This window comes from Patagioenas fasciata, chromosome 35, assembly GCF_037038585.1.
Source record: "Patagioenas fasciata isolate bPatFas1 chromosome 35, bPatFas1.hap1, whole genome shotgun sequence".
Lineage (NCBI taxonomy): Eukaryota > Metazoa > Chordata > Aves > Columbiformes > Columbidae > Patagioenas > Patagioenas fasciata.
Window position 1 is genome coordinate 3,095,901 of NC_092554.1, and position 17,844 is coordinate 3,113,744.

At 64.7% G+C, this 17,844-nt stretch overlaps 2 protein-coding genes across 4 annotated transcripts in view; both read left to right on the plus strand.

The window, feature by feature from the left end:
• Window positions 1-5,569, plus strand: part of LOC139826109 (uncharacterized) — an 11,383-nt gene extending 5,814 nt beyond the window's left edge. Inside the window, exons 3-5 of the mRNA XM_071801059.1 lie at window positions 1,632-1,834; window positions 3,157-3,662; window positions 5,482-5,569. Of these exons, the coding sequence (XP_071657160.1) occupies window positions 1,632-1,834; window positions 3,157-3,662; window positions 5,482-5,569 (797 nt within the window). The remainder of the gene's footprint in view (window positions 1-1,631; window positions 1,835-3,156; window positions 3,663-5,481) is intronic.
• On the plus strand, window positions 5,466-17,818 carry LOC139826145 (aldehyde dehydrogenase family 16 member A1-like). 3 transcript variants are annotated; one of them, XM_071801134.1, is made up of 17 exons: window positions 5,473-5,696; window positions 6,614-6,716; window positions 7,619-7,745; window positions 8,629-8,807; window positions 8,885-8,962; window positions 9,399-9,625; window positions 10,362-10,526; window positions 11,625-11,810; window positions 12,321-12,413; window positions 13,014-13,147; window positions 13,227-13,293; window positions 14,001-14,074; window positions 14,184-14,252; window positions 15,086-15,263; window positions 15,621-15,803; window positions 16,822-16,941; window positions 17,603-17,818. In XM_071801134.1, the coding sequence occupies exons 1-17, from the start codon at window positions 5,604-5,606 to the stop codon at window positions 17,768-17,770; spliced, it is 2,244 nt and encodes a 747-aa protein (XP_071657235.1). In that variant the 5' UTR covers window positions 5,473-5,603; the 3' UTR covers window positions 17,771-17,818. The 3 variants fall into 3 exon arrangements, with proteins under 3 accessions (XP_071657236.1, XP_071657235.1, XP_071657237.1); XM_071801135.1 differs by lacking the exon at window positions 12,321-12,413 and having other exon boundaries at window positions 5,466-5,696; XM_071801136.1 differs by lacking the exons at window positions 7,619-7,745; window positions 8,629-8,807; window positions 8,885-8,962.
• Window positions 17,819-17,844: the final 26 nt, after the last annotated feature.

Here is a 17,844-nt window from a genome sequence, read left to right on the forward strand (position 1 = left end):
TTCTATGGGGCTGGGGACCCTCCCATGGGGTTGAGGACCCTCCTATGGATTGGGGAACCCTCTATGGGGCTGTGGACCCTCTATGGGTCTGGGGTCCCTCCTATGGGACTGGGGACCCTCCTATGAGGCTGGGGATCCTCCTATGGGTCTGGGGACCCTCCCATGGGCTGGGGACCCTCCTATGGGGCTGGGGATCCTCCTATGGGTCTGGGGACCCTCCCATGGGCTGGGGACCCTCCTATGGGTCTGAGGACTCTCCTATGGGGCTGGGGACCCTCTATGGGGTGGGGAACCCTCCTGTGGATAAATCGATGATCCCCAACCCAATGGATAATTAATGATCCCAATAACCCCAACCCAATGCATAATTAACGATCCCATTGCCCCCAACCCAATGGATAATTAATGAACCCATTGCCCCCAACCCAATGGATAATTAACGATCCCGTTGACCCCAATCCAATGGATAATTAACAATTCCGTTGCCCCCAATCGAATGGATAATTAACAATCCCATTGCCCCCAATCCAATGAATAATTAATGATCCTATTGCCCCCAACCCAATAGATAATTAATGATCCCGTTGTCCCCAACCCAATGGATAATTAACAATCCCGTTGCCCCCAATCCAATGGATAATTAACAATCCCATTGCCCCCAATCCAATGGATAATTAATGATCCTGTTGACCCCAATCCAATGGATAACGAACAATCCCATTGCCCCCAATCCAATGGATAATTAACGATCCCATTCCCCCCAACCCAATAGATAATTAATGATCCCGTTGTCCCCAACCCAATGGATAATTAACGATCCTATTGCCCCCAACCCAATGGATAATTAATGAACCCATTGCCCCCAACCCAATGGATAACGAACAATCCCATTGCCCCCAATCCAATGGATAATTAACGATCCCATTGCCCCCAATCCAATGAATAATTAATGATCCTATTGCCCCCAACCCAATGAATAATTAATGATCCTGTTGACCCCAATCCAATGGATAACGAACAATCCCATTGCCCCCAATCCAATGGATAATTAACGATCCCATTCCCCCCAACCCAATGGATAATTAACAATCCTGTTGACCCCAACCCAATGGATAATTAACGACCCCATTGCCCCCAATCCAATGAATAATTAATGATCCTATTGCCCCCAACCCAATAGATAATTAATGATCCCGTTGTCCCCAACCCAATGGATAATTAATGATCCTATTGCCCCCAACCCAATGGATAATTAATGAACCCATTGCCCCCAACCCAATGGATAACGAACAATCCCATTGCCCCCAATCCAATGGATAATTAACGATCCCATTGCCCCCAATCCAATGAATAATTAATGATCCTATTGCCCCCAACCCAATGAATAATTAATGATCCTGTTGACCCCAATCCAATGGATAACGAACAATCCCATTGCCCCCAATCCAATGGATAATTAATGATCCCATTCCCCCCAACCCAATGGATAATTAATGATCCTGTTGACCCCAATCCAATGGATAATTAACGATCCCGTTGTCCCCAACGCAACGGATGATTAACGATCCCATTGCCCACAACCCAATGGATAATTAATGATCCCATTGTCCCTAACCCAACGATCCCCGCAGGCCCCGCGGCGGTGCTGAAGGTGCTGCCGAAGTCGCGGACGTCGCGGCGCTCGTTCCTGCGGGAGTTCGTCATCGCGCGGCGCGTGTCCGGCCACCCCTGCTGCCTGCGGGCGCTGCCCCCGCCCTTCGAGGGACCCGGCTTCTTCGCCTTCGCGCTGGAGCTGGCGCCCGCGGGCGACCTGTGCGGGATCCTCACCCCCGGGGTGCGCGGGGACACGGGGGGGACACGGAGGGGGTGGCACCGGGGGTGGTGGCACCGTGGGGTGGGATGTAGCCGTGGGGTGGTGTCACCAGGGTGTGGGATGTACCCAGGGTGTGATGTCAGTTAAGCTCAGCTCAGTTAATCTCAGCTCAGTTAAGCTAGGCCCAGTTAAGCTCGGCCCAGTTAAGCTCGGCCCAGTTAAGCTCGGCCCAGTTAAGCTCGGCCCAGTTAAGCTCAGCCCAGTTAAGCTCAACTCAGTTAATCTCAGCTCAGCTAAGCTCGGCTCAGTTAAGCTCAGCTCAGCTCAGTTAGGCTCAGCTCAGTTAAGCTCGGCCCAGTTAAACTCTCCTCAGTTAAGCTCAGCCTGGTTAAACTCGCTTCAGTTAAGCTCAGCTCAGTTAAGCTCAGTCCAGTTAAACTTGGTTCAGTTAAGCTCAGCCCAGTTAAGCTGGGCTCAGTTAAGTTTGGCCCAGTTAAACTCAGCCCAGTTAAGCTTGGCCCAGTTAAACTCTCCTCAGTCAAGCTCAGCCTAGTTAAACTCACCTCAGTTAAGCTCAGCCCAGTGAACTCGGCTCAGTTAAACTCAGCCCAGTTAAACTCGGCTCAGTTAAACTCAGCCCAGTTAAGCTCAGCCCAGTTAAACTTGGCTCAGTTAAGCTCAGCCCAGTTAAGCTCAGCCCAGTTAAACCTGACTCAGTTAAGCTCAGCCCAGTTAAGCTGAGCTCATTTAAGTTGGACTCAGTTAAGCTCAGCCCAGTTAAGCTCAGCTAAGTTGGGCTCAGTTAAGCTCAGCCCAGTTAATCTCAGCCCAGTTAAACCTGACTCAGTTAAGCTCAGCCCAATTAAGCTGGGCTCCGCTAAGCTAGGCCCAGTTAAACTCGGCCCAGTTAAACTCGGCCCAGTTAAGCTCAGCCCAGTTAAGCTCGGCCCAGTTAAGCTCGGCCCAGTTAAGCTCGGCCCAGTTAAACTCAGCCCAGTTAAACTCAGCCCAGTTAAACTTGGCTCAGTTAAGCTCGGCCCAGTTAAGCTCAGCCCGGTTAAGCTCAGCCCAGTTAAACTTGGCTCAGTTAAGCTCGGCCCCGTTAAGCTCAGCCCAGTTAAACTTGGCTCAGTTAAGCTCGGCCCCGTTAGGCTCAGCCCAGTTAAGCTCGGCTCAGTTAAGTTGGGCTCAGATAAGCTCAGTCCAGCTAAACTCGGCCCAGTTAAGCTGGGCTCCGCTAAGCTCGGCCCAGGTAAACTCGGCCCAGTTAAACTCGGCCCAGTTAAGCTCAGCTCAGTTAAGCCGGGCCCAGCTAAGCTGCGCTCAGCTAAGCTCCCGCGCAGGAGGGGCTGCCGGAGGAGCTGGTGAAGCGCGTGGCGGCGCAGCTGGCGGGCGCCCTGGACTTCGTGCACGGGCGCTGGCTGGTTCACCGGGACGTGAAGCTGGACAACGTGCTCCTGTGGGACCGCGAGTGCCGGCGCGTGAAGCTGGGCGACTTCGGGCTGGCGCGGGCGCGGGGCTGCCCCGTGGGGCCCGCCGAGGGGGGGGCGCTTCCCTACGTGCCCCCCGAGCTGCGGCGGCTGCGGGGGGAGCAGACGGTGCCGCTGGAGCCCAGCGTGGACCTCTGGGCCTTCGGGGTCCTCATCTTCTGCCTCGGCACAGGGTGCTTCCCGTGGGCCGCGGCCACCGGGGGGGACCCACAGTTCCGGGAGTTCCTGGCCTGGCAGGGGGAGGGGGGGACATGGGGGGACACGGGGGTGCGGGGGGATATGGGGACACAGGGGGACACGGGGGTGCGGGGGGACATGGGGACGTGGGGGGACGTGGAGGTGCAAAAGGACACAGGGACGTGGGGGAATACGGGGACACAGGGGGACATTGGGACACGGGAGGACGTGGAGGTGCCAAAGGACACAGGGACACAGGGGGACACGGGGACATGGGGGGACATGAGGACAAGGGGGGATATGGGGACACAGGGGGACAGGGGGGCGCAGGGGGACATGGGGACATGGGGGGAAATGGGGACACAGGGACACAGGGGGACACGGGGGGACGTGGGGACACAAGGAGCAGTGGGGACACGGGGGGACGTGGGGACACGGGGGGACACAGGGACACGGGGGGACATGCGGACACAGGGACAGAGGAGGACCCCCAGTGGGGATGTGGGGACACAGGGGGACATGGGGACACGGGGGGACGTGAGGACACAGGGACACATGGGGACACAGGGACACTGTGGGACCCCCAGTGGGGACAAGGGGAGACGAGGGGACATGGGGACACGAGGGGACATGGGGACACGGGGACATGGGCCCCTCCCCCAGGGTTGGTCGGGGTTCACCCCCCCGGGGCTGCGGTTGCTGCGGGGGCTCCTGCGCTTGGAACCCGAGCGGCGTCACCCGGCCCGGGACGTCACCGCCTTCCTGGGGCTGCCCTGGGTCACCGTGGGGGACACCGAGGGACCGGGGGGCGTGGGGACGTTAGGGGACACCAGGACACCGGGGGGCGTGGGGACGTTGGGGGATACGGGGACATTGGGGGACATGGGGGACACCGGGACATTGGGGGACACCGGGACACCTGGGGACATGGGGTCACTGGGAGGAAGTGGGGACACGCGGGACTTGGGGGACACGGGGGACACCAAGGACAGTGGGGACACCAAGGACACTGGGGACACCAAGGACACTGGGGACATGGGGACATTGAGGGACACGGGGGATAGTGGGGATATAGGGACACTGAGGGATAGTGGGGACACCAAGGACAGTGGGGACATGGGGACACTGAGGGACAGTGGGGACACCAAGGACAGTGGGGACATGGGGACACTGAGGGACAGTGGAGACACCAAGGACAGTGGGGACACCAAGGACAGTGGGGATATTGGGGACGTGGGGACACTGAGGGACAGTGGGGATAATGGGGACACCAGGGACAGTGGGGACATGGGGACACTGAGGGACAGTGGGAGTAATGGGGACACAGGGGACACCAGAGACAGTGGGGACAGCGAGGATAATGGGGACAAGGACATGGGGACATCGGGGGATACTGGGGACAGTGGGGATAATGGGGATATAGGGACACTGAGGGACAGCAGGGACATCAAGGACAATGGGGACATGGGGACGCTGAGGGACCCGGGGGACAGTGGGGATGATGGAGCTGGGGACATGGGGACATCAGGGGACAGTGGGGAAGAGGACACGGGGACACCGGGGGACAATGGGGACAATGGAGATATGGGGGACAGTGGGGACATGGGGGATATGGGGGACATGGGATACAATGGGGACACCGGGGACAATGGGGTTATGGGGGACAATGGGGATATGGGGGACAGTGGGGACATGGGGGACAGTGGGGACCATGGGGATATGGGGGACAATGGGGACATGTGGGATATGGGGGACATGGGGTACAATGGGGATATGGGGGACAATGGGGACACAGGGGACAATGGGGACATTGAGGACATTGGGGCCAATAGGGACACTGGGGACACGGTTCCCACCCCCCCCGCTTAACTGGCTTGGGTGAGCCCCCCAAATTCCCCCATTTTCACGCGTTTTACGGCAAACGAACCAATTAAATGTGCCAATTAGTGCTTTTGTAACAAAGCCCAGCGGGTTTTTAACCGAAATCGGGTTTTTTAACAGAAAAACGACTCGGTTTTTAACCCAAATCGGCCGCCGCCGCTCGCACTTCCGGGTCCCCGGCGGAAGTTTGGGGCGGTTTCCATGGTGACGAGGCCGCTCTGGCCGCTCGTCTCGTTGGTGCGATGGCGGCCGCGCTGGAGCCGCTCCCGGTCACCGAGATTTTCGGTTCCATGGAGGACGGACCCGGAGCCGGGGGGGCGGGGGCGGCGGCGGAGGTGAGGGGGGACCCAGGAGTTCGGGAGGGACCCGGGAGTTCGGGGGGGACCCGGGAGTTCGGGAGGGTCCCGGGAGTTCGGGGGGGACCCGGGAGTTCGGGGGGGACCCAGGAGTTCGGGAGGGGACCCAGGAGTTCGGGAGGGACCCGGGAGTTCGGGGGGGACCCAGGAGTTCGGGGGGGACCCGGGAGTTCGGGGGGGACCCAGGAGTCTGGGAGGGGACCCAGGCGTCCGGAGGGACCCAGGAGTTCGGGAGGGACCCGGGAGTTCGGGGGGGACCCAGGAGTCTGGGAGGGGACCCAGGCGTCCGGAGGGACCCAGGAGTTCGGGGAGGGACCCAGGAGTTCGGGAGGGACCCAGGAGTTCGGGAGGGACCCAGGAGTTCGGGGGGGGACCCAGGAGTTCGGGGGGGACCCAGGAGTTCGGGAGGGACCCAGGAGTTCGGGAGGGACCCAGGAGTTCGGGGGGGACCCAGCAGTCTGGGAGGGGACCCAGGAATTCGGGAGGGACCCAGGAGTTCGGGGGGGGACCCAGGAGTTTGGAGGGACCCAGGAGTTCGGGGAGGGACCCAGGAGTTTGGGAGGGGACCCAGGAGTTCGGGGCGGACCCAGGAGTTCGGGGGGGGACCCAGGAGTCTGGGAGGGGACCCAGGAGTTCGGGGAGGGACCCAGGAGTTCGGGGCGGACCCAGGAGTCTGGGAGGGGACCCAGGAGTTCGGGAGGGACCCAGGAGTTCGGGGCGGACCCAGGCGTCCGGAGGGACCCAGGAGTTCGGGGAGGGACCCAGGAGTTCGGGGCGGACCCAGGAGTCTGGGAGGGGACCCAGGAGTTCGGGAGGGACCCAGGAGTTCGGGGGGGGACCCAGGAGTTCGGGGGGGACCCAGGCGTCTGGAGGGACCCAGGCGTCCGGCCCCCCAGGCCTGGTTCTCCTCCCACGGCCGATCCCTCGGTCACTTTGTGGCCGGGACGTGGCTGAAGGCGCCGGGCCGGGAGCCGCTTGAGTGCCGGGAGGCGGCAACGGGTACGGGTCAGGGGTCATGGGAGGGGTCACGGGGGGGTCAGGGGTCATGGAAGGGCTCACAGGGGTCGTGGGTCACGGGGGTCAGGGATCATGGGTCACGGGAGGGGTCACGGGTCATGGGAGGGGTCACAGGGGTCAGGGGTCAGGGGAGGGGTCATGGGAGGGGTCATGGGGGTCAGGGGTCATGGGAGTGGTCACAGGGGTCAGGGGTCACAGGAGGGGTCAGGGGGGTCAGGGGTCATGGGAGGGGTCATGGGGGTCAGGGGTCATGGGAGGGGTCACAGGGGTCAGGGGTCGCGGGGATCAGGGGTCATGGGAGTGTCAGGGGTCACAGGGGTCATGGGAGGGGTCAGGTGTCATGGGAGGTGTCACAGGGATTGGGGTCATAGGAGGGGGTCAGTGTCACAGGGGTCAGGGGTCACAGGGGTCATGGGAGGGGGTCACATGGGGGTCAGGGGTCACGGGAGGTGTCACGGGGGTCAGAGGTCACAGGGGTTCAGAGGTCACGGGAGGGGCCACAGGGGGTCAGGGGTCACGGGGGGGTCATGGGCATCAAGGGTCATGGGGGGTCAGGGGTCACGGGGGTCATGGGCATCAAGGGTCATGGGGGGTCAGGGGTCACAGGTGGGTCACTGGGGGTCAGGGGTCACAGGGGGTCATGGGAGGGGTCACATGGGGGTCATGGGGGGTGTCACGGGGGTCGGGGGTCACAGGTGGGTCACTGGGGTCAGGGGTCACAGGGGGTCATGGGAGGGGTCACATGGGGGGTCATGGGGGGTGTCACGGGGGTCGGGGGTCACAGGAGGTGTCACGGGGTATGGAGTCATGGAAGGAGTCACGAGAGGGGTCACAGGGGTCACGGGGGGGTCAGAGGTCACACTCCCCCTCCCCTCCCCCCCCAGGGCGGCCGTTGGTGACGGTTCCGCGGGGGGAGGGGCCGGACGTGGCGGTTGCCGTGGAGACGGCGGCGACGGCGGCGGCAAAATGGGGGGGGCTGGGGGGACCCCGGCGGGGGCGGAGCCTGGACAGGTGAGTCCCGCTGACCTTTGACCTCTGACCCCACCCCCCCGAGCTTCACGTGTGACCCCATGTGACCCCCCTGTCCCCAGGAGAGGACCCAGGAGTCTGGGAGGGACCCAGGAATTTGGGAGGGGACCCAGGAGTTCGGGGGGGACCCAGGAGTTCAGGGAGGGACCCAGGAGTTCGGGGGGGACCCAGGAGTCCGGGAGGGACCCAGGAGTTCGGGAGGGACCCAGGAGTTCGGGAGGGGACCCAGGAGTTTCCAGCAACCCCATGGGGACCCTGTTGTCCCCCCACCCCCCATATCCCCCATGTCCCCATTGTCCTCTCATAGTCCCCATTGTCTCCCCATGTCCTCATTGTCCTTCTGTCCCCCTGTCCCCCCATTGTCCCCATTGTCCCCTCATTGTCCCCATGTCCCCTGTCCCCATTGTCCCCTCGTTGTCCCTCTGTCCCCTCATTGTCCCCCTGTCCCCATTGTCCCCTCATTGTCCCCATGTCCCCATTGACCCCATGTCCCCATTGTCCCCTCATTGTCCCCCATGTCCGCTCATTGTCCCCATGTCCCCCTGTCCCCATTGTCCCCTCATTGTCCCCATGTCCCCCTATCCCCATTGTCCCCTCATTGTCCCCCATGTCCCCCATTGTCCCCTCATTGTCCCCATGTCCCCATTGTCCCCTCATTGTCCCCCATGTCCCCCATTGTCCCCTCGTTGTCTCCATGTTCCTCTGTCTCCCTGTCCCCTCATTGTCCCCCATTGTTCCTCATTGTCCCCTCATTGTCCCCCTGTCCCCATTGTCCCCCATGTCCCCCTGTCCCCTCATTGTCCCCCTGTCCCCATTGTCTGTCCCCATTGTCCCCCTGTCCCCTCATTGTCCCCAATGTCCCCAGGCTGGCCCAGGCCCTGGCGGCCGCAGCCCCACAACTGGGGGCGCTTTCCACCCTGGGAGGGGGGCGCCCCTTGGCCTTGACCTTGGGCAGCGACCTTGACCTTGGGCTGCGGCGCCTGCGGGCGGCGGGGGGAGGGGCGGCCCTGGGCCCCCCCGGCCTGAGCGACTGGAGCCCCCTGGGTGAGTGACCCTGACCTTGACCCCCATGACCACCCCTGACCCCTGTGACCCCTCCTTGACCCCCATGACCCCCCCAGGGGTGGTGGCTCTTGTCATCGAGGGGCCCTGTGACCTGGCGACGCTGCTGGGGACACTGGGAGCGATCCTGGCCATGGGTGAGCGGGGGACATGGGGGGACATTGGGGGATATGGGGGGACATTGGGGGATATGGGGGGACATTGGGGCTATGGGGGGATATGGGAACATTGGGGTTTATGGGGGATGGGGGTGACATGGGGGATATGAGGACATGGGGGGGACATTGGGGGATATGGGGGGATATGGGGACATGGGGATATGGGGGGACATTGGGGCATATGGGGATATGGGGGGGATATTGGGGGATATGGGGGGATATGGGAACATTGGGGTTTATGGGGGATGGGGGGGACATGGGGATGGGGGTGGCTTGGGGGATATGGGGACATGGGGATATGGGGGGGGAACACAGGGGGGATATGGGGGCGACATGTTGGACATGGGGGGACATGGGGATCCCAGTTTGGAGGGGTGTGACCCCCCCCATGACCCCTCATGTCCCCCCCAACCAGGGAACGCAGCGCTGCTCCTGCCCGACCCCCAGGGGGCGCTGTTGTCGTTGCGCGTTGCCGAGCTGGCGGTGGGCGGGGCCTCAGCGGCAGTGGGCGTGGCCTCGCGGTCGTGGGCGGGGCCGCTGCCCCCAGGGCTGCTGAACGTGGTGAGCGTGGCCCCGCCCCTCGGGCACGCGCTGCGGGGTCACCCCGAGGTCACGGCGGTCACGGTGCTGGGGGGGGCGCAGGTAACATGGGGGGGGTCCCTTTGTCACCATTGTCACCTTCGTGGGGGGGGAATCATAGATATGGGGGGGTCATGAGGGGGTCCCTTTGTCACTATTGTCACCTTTGGAAAGGGGGTCATAGATATGGGGGGGGGGTCCCATTGTCCCCATTGCCACCTTGGGGGGGTGGTCACAGATATGGGGGGGGTCACAGGGGGGGCCCATTGTCCCCTTTGGGGGGGTCATGGATATGGGGGGGATCATGGGGGGTCCCATTGTCCCCATTGCCACCTTGGGGGGGGTGGTCACAGATATGGGGGGGTCACAGGGGGGCCCACTGTCCCCTTTGGGGGGGTCATGGATATGGGGGGGTCATGGGGGGGTTCCCATTGTCCCCATTGCCACCTTTGAGGGGGGGGTCATGGATATGGGGGAGTCATGGGGGGTTCCATTGTCACCTTCACAGGGGGGGTCCCAGATATGGGGGGGTCCCATTGTCACCTTTGCGGGGGGTCATGGATATGGGGGGGTCATGGGGGGGTTCCCATTGTCCCCATTGCCGCCTTGGGGGGGTGGTCACAGATATGGGGGGGGATCATGGGGGGGTTCCCATTGTCCCCATTGCCACCTTTGAGGGGGGGGTCATGCATATGGGGGAGTCATGGGGGGTCCCATTGTCACCTTTGGGGGGGTCCCAGATGGGGGGGGGGGGTCCCAGAGTGTGTCCCATCCCCATAACTGGGGTGTCCCCCCCCAGGCCGCGCTCTGGGGGTCCCCGCGGGGGGTTCCCCGGGGGGTGTCCCCATGGGGGGGTCCCCGGGGGGTGTCCCCAGGCGGGGCTCGTGTGGCCGTCCTGGTTCTGGACTCTGCGGATCTGGACTCGGTGGCCGCTGCCCTGGCGGGGGGGCTGGGGGGGGCACAGGTGGGTCTGGGGTCCCATTCACCCCCCAGTTATGTTCCTAGGGGTGGTTTGGGGGTCCAGGGGGGATCTGGGGTTCTGGGAAGTCTGGGGTCCCCATGACCCCCCCAATTCAATTCTTGGGGGGGTTTGGGGGTCTGGGGGGGTCTGGGGTCCCATTGACCCCCCCCCAATTCAGTCCTGGGGGGTTTGGGGCTTCAGGGGGGATTTGGGGTTCTGGGGGGGTCTGGGGTCCCCATTGACCTCCCCCAATTCAATTTTTGGGGGGGTTTGGGAGTTCGGGGGGGTTGGGGGGCCTTGGGGGGGTCTGGGGTCCCATTGACCTCCCCCAATTCAATTCTTGGGGGGGTTTGGGAGTTTGGGGGGGGTTGGGGGGTCTTGGGGGATCTGGGGTCCCATTGACCCCCAATTCAATTCTTTGGGGGGGTTTGGGGTTCTGGGGGCTCTGGGGTCCCATTGACCCCTAATTCAATTCTAGGGGGGGGTGGGGCTTCAGGTGGGGTTTGGGGGTCTTGGGGGATCTGGGGTCCCATTGACCCCCAATTCAGTTCTGGGGGGGGTTGGGGTTCTGGGGTTGGGGGGGGTCGGGGGGATTTGGGGGTTCAATGGGGGCACAGGTGGGTCTGGGGTCCCATTGACCCCCCCAGTCCAATTCCTGGGGGGGGGGGGGAGTTGGGGGTTTTGTGGGGGATTTGGGGGGTCGGAGGGGGTTCAGGGGTGATTTGGGGGTTTAGGGGAGTTTGGGAGTTCAGGGGGGGTCAGGAGGAATTTGGGGGTGATTAATTTGGGGGTTGAGGGGGTTTTGGGGGGTCGGGGGGGCTTGGGGGGTGTCTGGGGGGCTCAGGGGGAACTTGGGGGGTTCAGGGGGGGTTTGCGGGGTGTCTGGGGGTGATTTGGGGGTCTGGGCTGTTTTGGGGTGATTTAGGGGCTCAGGGGGATTTTGGGGGTGACTTATTGAGGGGTTCAGGGGGCACTGAGGGGTCAGGGGGGTCTGGGTTGTTTAGGGGTGGTCTGGGGGTTCAGGGGGTCTGGGGGTGTCATGGGGGGTTCAGTGGGGTCCAGAGGGGTTTTGGGGTGTCCCCTGACCCCCCCCTGTTGCAGCTGCTGGTTGTGGCCCTGGAGGGGGCGCTGGGGGCGCTGGGGCGGCTCCTGCGGGTCCGCCTGGGGGCGCTGCGGCTCGGGGACCCCCTGGACCCCAAAACGGGGCTGGGGCCGCTGCCCCAACCCCCCCCCGGGACCCCCCACCCACAGGAGCTGCTGAGGGCGGCGCTGGAGGAGGGGGCTGAGGTGAGGGGGGGGCTGGGGGGGGTCCCGGACGCCTGGGTCCCTTCTGAAGCTCACCCGGACGCCTGGGTCCCTCTTGGGGGGGGTGGGGAGGTTCCCGGACGCCTGGGTCCCTTCTGAAGCTCACCCGGACGCCTGGGTCCCTCCTGGTGGGGTTGGGAGATTCCCGGATGCCTGGGTCCCTCTTGGGGGAGTTGGGGTGTTCCCGGATGCCTGGGTCCCTCTGGGAGAGCTGGGGGGGCTCCCGGATGCCTGGGTCCCTTTGAGGGGTTGAGGGGGCCACCCGGACGCCTGGGTCCCTCTGAAACCCACCCGGACGCCTGGGTCCCTTTGAGGGGTTGAGGGGGCCACCCGGACGCCTGGGTCCCTTTGAGGGGGCCACCCGGACGCCTGGGTCCCTCTGGGGGAGTTTTGGGCTCCCGAACGCCTGGGTCCCTTTGTGGGGCTGAGAGGGTTCCCGGACGCCTGGGTCCCCTCTGGAGCCCACCCGGACGCCTGGGTCCCTTCCCCCAGGTGTTCCAGCCACCGCTGCCTGGGGGGGGTCAGTTCTTCCCCCCCACCCTGATCACGGGGGTCACCCCAACATCGCGGTTGCTGCGGGAACCGGTGGGTCCGGGGGGGTCCTAAGGTCATGGGGGGGGACTTGGGGGGCCAGGGGGGCATTTGGGGTCCCTGATGTCCCCCCTGGGGAGGGGCAATGAGGGCAGGTTTGGGGGGGTGGGGGGGGAAGTCCCATTTTGGGGTGTCAGGGATGGTTCGGGGGGGGGGGGGGGGGGTCCCATTTTGGGGTGTCCCAGTTTTGGGGTGTCAGGGATGGTTTGAGGGGGGGGTCCCATTTTGGGGTGTCAGTAATGGGTCTTGCGGGGGGTCCCAGTTTCAGGGTGTCCCCCACCAGGTGGGAGATAGTTCTGAGGGGGGGGTCCCATTTTGGGGTGTCCCCCCAGTTTTGGGGTGTCCCATTTTGGGGTGTCAGACATGGTTCAGGGGGGTGCCCCATTTCAGGGTGTCCCCCCAGTTTTGGGGTATCCCCCCCCAGGCAATGGGATGGTTCTGGGGGGTGTCCCCTTTTTGGGGTGTCCCATTTTGGGGTGTCAGGGATGGTTCGGGGGTGCCCCATTTCAGGGTGTCCCCCCAGTTTTGGGGTGTCAGGGATGGTTCAGGGGGGTGCCCCATTTTGGGGTGTCCCATCTGGGGGTGTCCCCGCAGTTTTGGGGTCCCCTGCTGCCCCTCGTCCCCGTTCGCTCCCCCCAAGACGCCATCAGCGTCACTTTGGGTCTCGGTGTCACCGCCGCCTCCGTGTGGGCCCAGGACGTCCCGGCCGCGCTGGACGTGGCCGACAGGTGAACTTGACCTGACCGTGACCCCTGACCGTGACCCCTGCCCACGCCCCTTTATGACCTCTGACCTTTGACCCCTCAGGCTGCCCCTGGGTCGTGTCTGGATCAACGCGCTGGAGGCTCCAGAGGCACCGGGGGAGGCGCTGGAGGTGGGGACCCGGGAGATCGGGGGGGGACCCGGGAGATCGGGGGGGACCCAGGAGTTCGAGAGGGACCCAGGAGATCAGGAGGGGACCCAGGAGTTCGGGAGGGACCCAGGAGTTTGGGAAAGGGGCCCCAGGAGATCAGGGGGACCCAGGAGTTCGGGAGGGACCCAGGAGTTCGGGGAGGGGACCCAGAAGTTTGGGGAGGGGACCCAGGAGTTTGGGAGGGACCCAGGAGTTCGGGAAAGGGGACCCAGGAGATCGGGGGGACCCAGGAGTTCGGGAGGGACCCAGGAGTTCAGGAGGGGACCCAGGAGTTCGGGGGGCACCCAGAAGTTTGGGGAGGGGACCCAGGAGTTCGGGAGGGACCCAGGAGTTCGGGGAGGGACCCAGGAGTTCGGGGAGGGACCCAGGAGTTCGGGAGGGACCCAGGAGTTCGGGAGGGACCCAGGAGTTTGAGGGGAACCCAGGAGTTCAGGGAGGACCCAGAAGCCTGGGGAGGGGACCCAGGAGTTCGGGAGGGACCCAGGAGATCGGGGGGGACCCAGGAGGGGGATGTGGCACACAGAGAGGACATGGGGGGGTTTTGGGTGGTCCTGGGTGGATTTGGGGGGGGGTGTGGGTGACCCCAGGATAGGGGGGTGGGGGAGGGGTGTGTCCCGGTGCAGATGGGACCCCCCCTTCCCCTCACTCGCCACTTCCCCCCCACTCAGGCGATGCGAGAATTCGGGCGCCCCCCCTGGGACCCCCCCCCAGCACCAGGGACCCTCCCGGAGCAGGAGAGCAGGTGAAGCCCCTCCCCCCGCCCCTCCCCCCGCCCCTCCCCCCACTCCTCCCCCTCACCTTCCCCACAGTCGAGCACCCCAATCTCTGACCCCCCGTGTCTGCCCCCCCAGCCCGGAACCTGAGACCCCCCCAAATGACGCCGACGTGGCCACCGCCCTGCAGGAGGCGCGACGGGCGGGGTGAGGGGCGGGGCCCGGACGCCTGGGTCCCTCCCGGACGCCTGGGTCCCCCCACCAAACTCCTAGGTCCCTCCAAACTCCCGGGTCCCTCCCGAACTCCTGGGTCCCCTCCCGAACTCCTGGGTCCCTCCCCGAACTCCTGGGTCCCCTCCCGGACACCTGGGTCCCCTCCCGAACTCCTGGGTCCCCCCTGAACTCCTGGGTCCCTCCCGAACTCCTGGGTCCCTTCTGAACTCGTGGGTCCCCTCCCGAACTCCTGGGTCCCTCCCGAACTCCTGGGTCCCTCCCGAATTCCTGGGTCCCCTCCCGAACTCCTGGGTCCCCCTCCCCAAACTCCTGGGTCCCCTCCCCGAACTCCTGGGTCCCTCCCTGAACTCCTGGGTCCCCTCCCGAACTCCTGGGTCCCTTCTGAACTCCTGGGTGCCCCCTCCCCGAACTCCTGGGTCCCCTCCCAAACTCCTGGGTCCCTTCTGAACTCCTGGGTGCCCCCTCCCCGAACTCCTGGGTCCCTCCCGAACTCCTGGGTCCCCTCCCGAACTCCTGGGTCCCCTCCCCGAACTCCTGGGTCCCTCCCTGAACTCCTGGGTCCCTCCCTGAACTCCTGGGTCCCCTCCCAAACTCCTGGGTGCCCCCTCCCCGAACTCCTGGGTCCCCTCCCGAACTCCTGGGTCCCTCCCCGAACTCCTGGGTCCCCTGAACTCCTGGCCCCCCTCCTGGATGCCTGTGTCCCTCTTGGGGTATCCCCGGATGCCTGGGTCCCTCCTGAACGTCTGTGTCCCTGTTGGGGGATCCCCGGACGCCTGGGTCCCTCCCGGACACCTGGGTCCCCACAGGTGGGGGCGTGTCCCGGGCCCCGCCCGTGCTCAGGTGCTGCGGGGGGCAGCAGCGGCGCTGGGGGGTGACAGTGATGGTGACGATGGTGACAACGGTGACAACGGTGACACCGGGCGCCTGCAGGCGGCGCTGCTGCGCTGGGCGGCACGCATGGAGCTGATGGGTGGGGCCGTGCAGGTGGGTGGAGCCTGGGGTGGGCGGGGTCTCAAGTGGGCGGGGCCGGAGGGTGGGTGGAGCCTCAGGGTGTGGGAGGTCCTGAAGGGGTGGAGCCTGAGGGTGGGTAGGGTCATGCAGGTGGGCCTGAAGGGGGTGGAGCCTCATGGTGGGTGGAGCCAGGGTGGGTGGGGCATGCATGTGGGCGGGGTCTAAAGGGGTGGAGCCTGAGGGTGGGTGGAGCCCACGTGGGGTGGGGCCTGAAGGGGGTGGAGCCGGGGGGCCGCGGGGCGGGGCCAGACAGAAAGGGGCGTGGTCCTATGACTCGGTGGAGGAGGGGGCGTGGCCTTAGGCTGAGTGGGCGTGGTTTCCCCCTCGCAGGAAGTGGCCGGTGGGCGTGTCCTGCTGACTCGGCGGCCACTGGGTGTGGTGGGCGTGGCCTGGGGTGGGCCCCGCCCCCTGGCGCGCGCCCTGGAGCTCCTCCCCCCTGCGCTCGCGCTCGGCAACGCGCTCGTGCTGCTGGCGCCCCCTGGCGGGATCGGGCCCGCACTGCGGCTGCGGCAGGTGGGGCACCCCCCGGGACCCCCATGGAACCCCGAGACCCCCATGGATCCCCATGGAACCCTGAGACCCCTATGGACCCCCATGGAACCCCGAGACCCCCATTGAACCCCGGGACCCCCATGGACCCCTATGGACCCTCATTGAACCCCGAGACCCCCATTGAACCCCGGGACCCCCGTGGACCCTCATGGACCCCTGAGACCCCTATGGACCCCCATTGAACCCCGAGACCCCCATTGAACCCTGGGACCCCCATTGAAGCTGGGACCCTCATGGACCCCTGAGACCCCTATGGACCCCCATTGAACCCTGAGACCCCCATTGAACCCTGAGACCCCCATTGAAGCTGGGACCCTCATGGACCCCTAAGACCCCTATGGACCCCCATTGAAACCCAAGACCCCCATTGAACCCTGGGAACCCCCGGGACCCCCATCGAACCCCAGGACCTCCATGGACCCCTGAGACCCCCATGGACCCCCATTGAACCCCGGGACCCCACATGGAACCCCATTGAACCCTGGGACCCCACATGGAACCCCATTGAACCCTGGGACCCACATGGACCTCATGGACCCCCCGGGTCCCCCTGAGACCCACGTGGAACCCTGGGACCCCCATGTCCCCCCGTGACCCACATGGACCCCTGGGACCCCCCACAACCCCCATGATCCCCCATTGACTCCCAATGGACCCCCAGGTCCCCCATGGACCCCATATAGACCGCTGGGACCCCTATGGACCCCTGGGATGCCCTGAGACCCCCATGGACCCCCTGGGACCCCCCCATGACCCACATGGACCCTGTGACCCACATGGATCCGTGTAATCCCCCATGGACCCCCATGTCCCTCCATGACCCCCATGGACCCCTGGGACCCCAGTGTCCTGAACTCCTGGGTCCTCCCGAACTCCTGGGTCCCACCGAACTCCTGGGTCCACCTGAACCCCCATGGACCTCCAGGACCCCCGGGTCCCTGTGACCCCCATGACCCCCCCTCTTTTGTGTCCCCCCCAGGCCCTGGTGGGCGCTGGGCTCCCCCAGGGGGCGCTGTCGGTGCTGCCGGGGGGGGCCGGGGCGGTGACGACGCTGTCGCGACATCGACCGGATGGGCTGTGGATCTGCGGGGGGGGGCCGGTGAGTGCGGGGGGGTCCCCACTTTGGGTGTGACTCCACTATGTGGGGGTCCTCACTATGGGGGGGGGCTCCATTATAGAGATGTCCCCATTATAGGGGGGATCCCCACTACAGGGAGGTCCCCATTATGGGGGTGTCCCCATTATGGGGGTGTCCCCACTATGGGGGCATCCACACTATGGGGGAGTCCCCACTATGGAGGGATCCCCATTATGGGAGGGGGTGGGGTGTCCCCACTATGGGGGGATCCCCACTATGGGGGGTGTCCCCATTATAGGGGTGTCCCCATTATACAGGTGTCCCCACTATGGGGGGTCCCCGCTATGGGGGGGTCTCCATTATGGGGGGGGGGTCCTCATTATAGGGGTGTCCCCACTATGAGGGGGTCCCCATTATAGGGGTGTCCCCATTATATGGGGGTGTCTCCATTATATGGGTGTCCTCACTATGGGGGGGTCCTCACTATGGGGGTGTCTCCACTATGGGGGGGTCCCCACTATGGGAGGGTCCCCATTATAGGGGGGTTCCCACCGTGGGGATGTCCCTGCTATGGGGGGGTCCCAGCTATGGGGGTGACCCCAGTATGCAGGAATCCCCACTAGGGGGGTCCCCCTTGTCCACCCCCCCCCGACACCCCCTTTTTCTGTCCCCACCCCCAAAGGAGCCGGATTGGTCCTCGCTCGGGGGCGTCACCCACGTGTGGGTCCCAGGGGGGGTCCTGGGGGGGGGGCCGGGGCAGGACCCCGCCCCCCCCGGCTGTGACCTGGAGTTGGAGCTGCGGAGCAGCCGCCCCCGGAGCCTCTGGTTGCCTGGGGGGGGGTCCCAGTGACCCCCCCCGACCTGCGGCTGTGACCCCAATAAACGTGACCCCCCCACACACCCACGTTTGTGTCTCTGACTTGG

Coding starts and splice junctions, on each gene's coding strand:
- LOC139826145 (XM_071801134.1), top strand. CDS start 5,604: ATGGCGGCCGCGCTGGAGCCGCTCCCGGTCACCGAGATTTTCGGTTCC. Junction 9,626..10,361: donor CGGTGCTGGGGGGGGCGCAG/GTAACATGGGGG, acceptor GTCCCCCCCCAG/GCCGCGCTCTGGGGGTCCCC. Junction 14,253..15,085: donor CAGGAGGCGCGACGGGCGGG/GTGAGGGGCGGG, acceptor GGGTCCCCACAG/GTGGGGGCGTGTCCCGGGCC.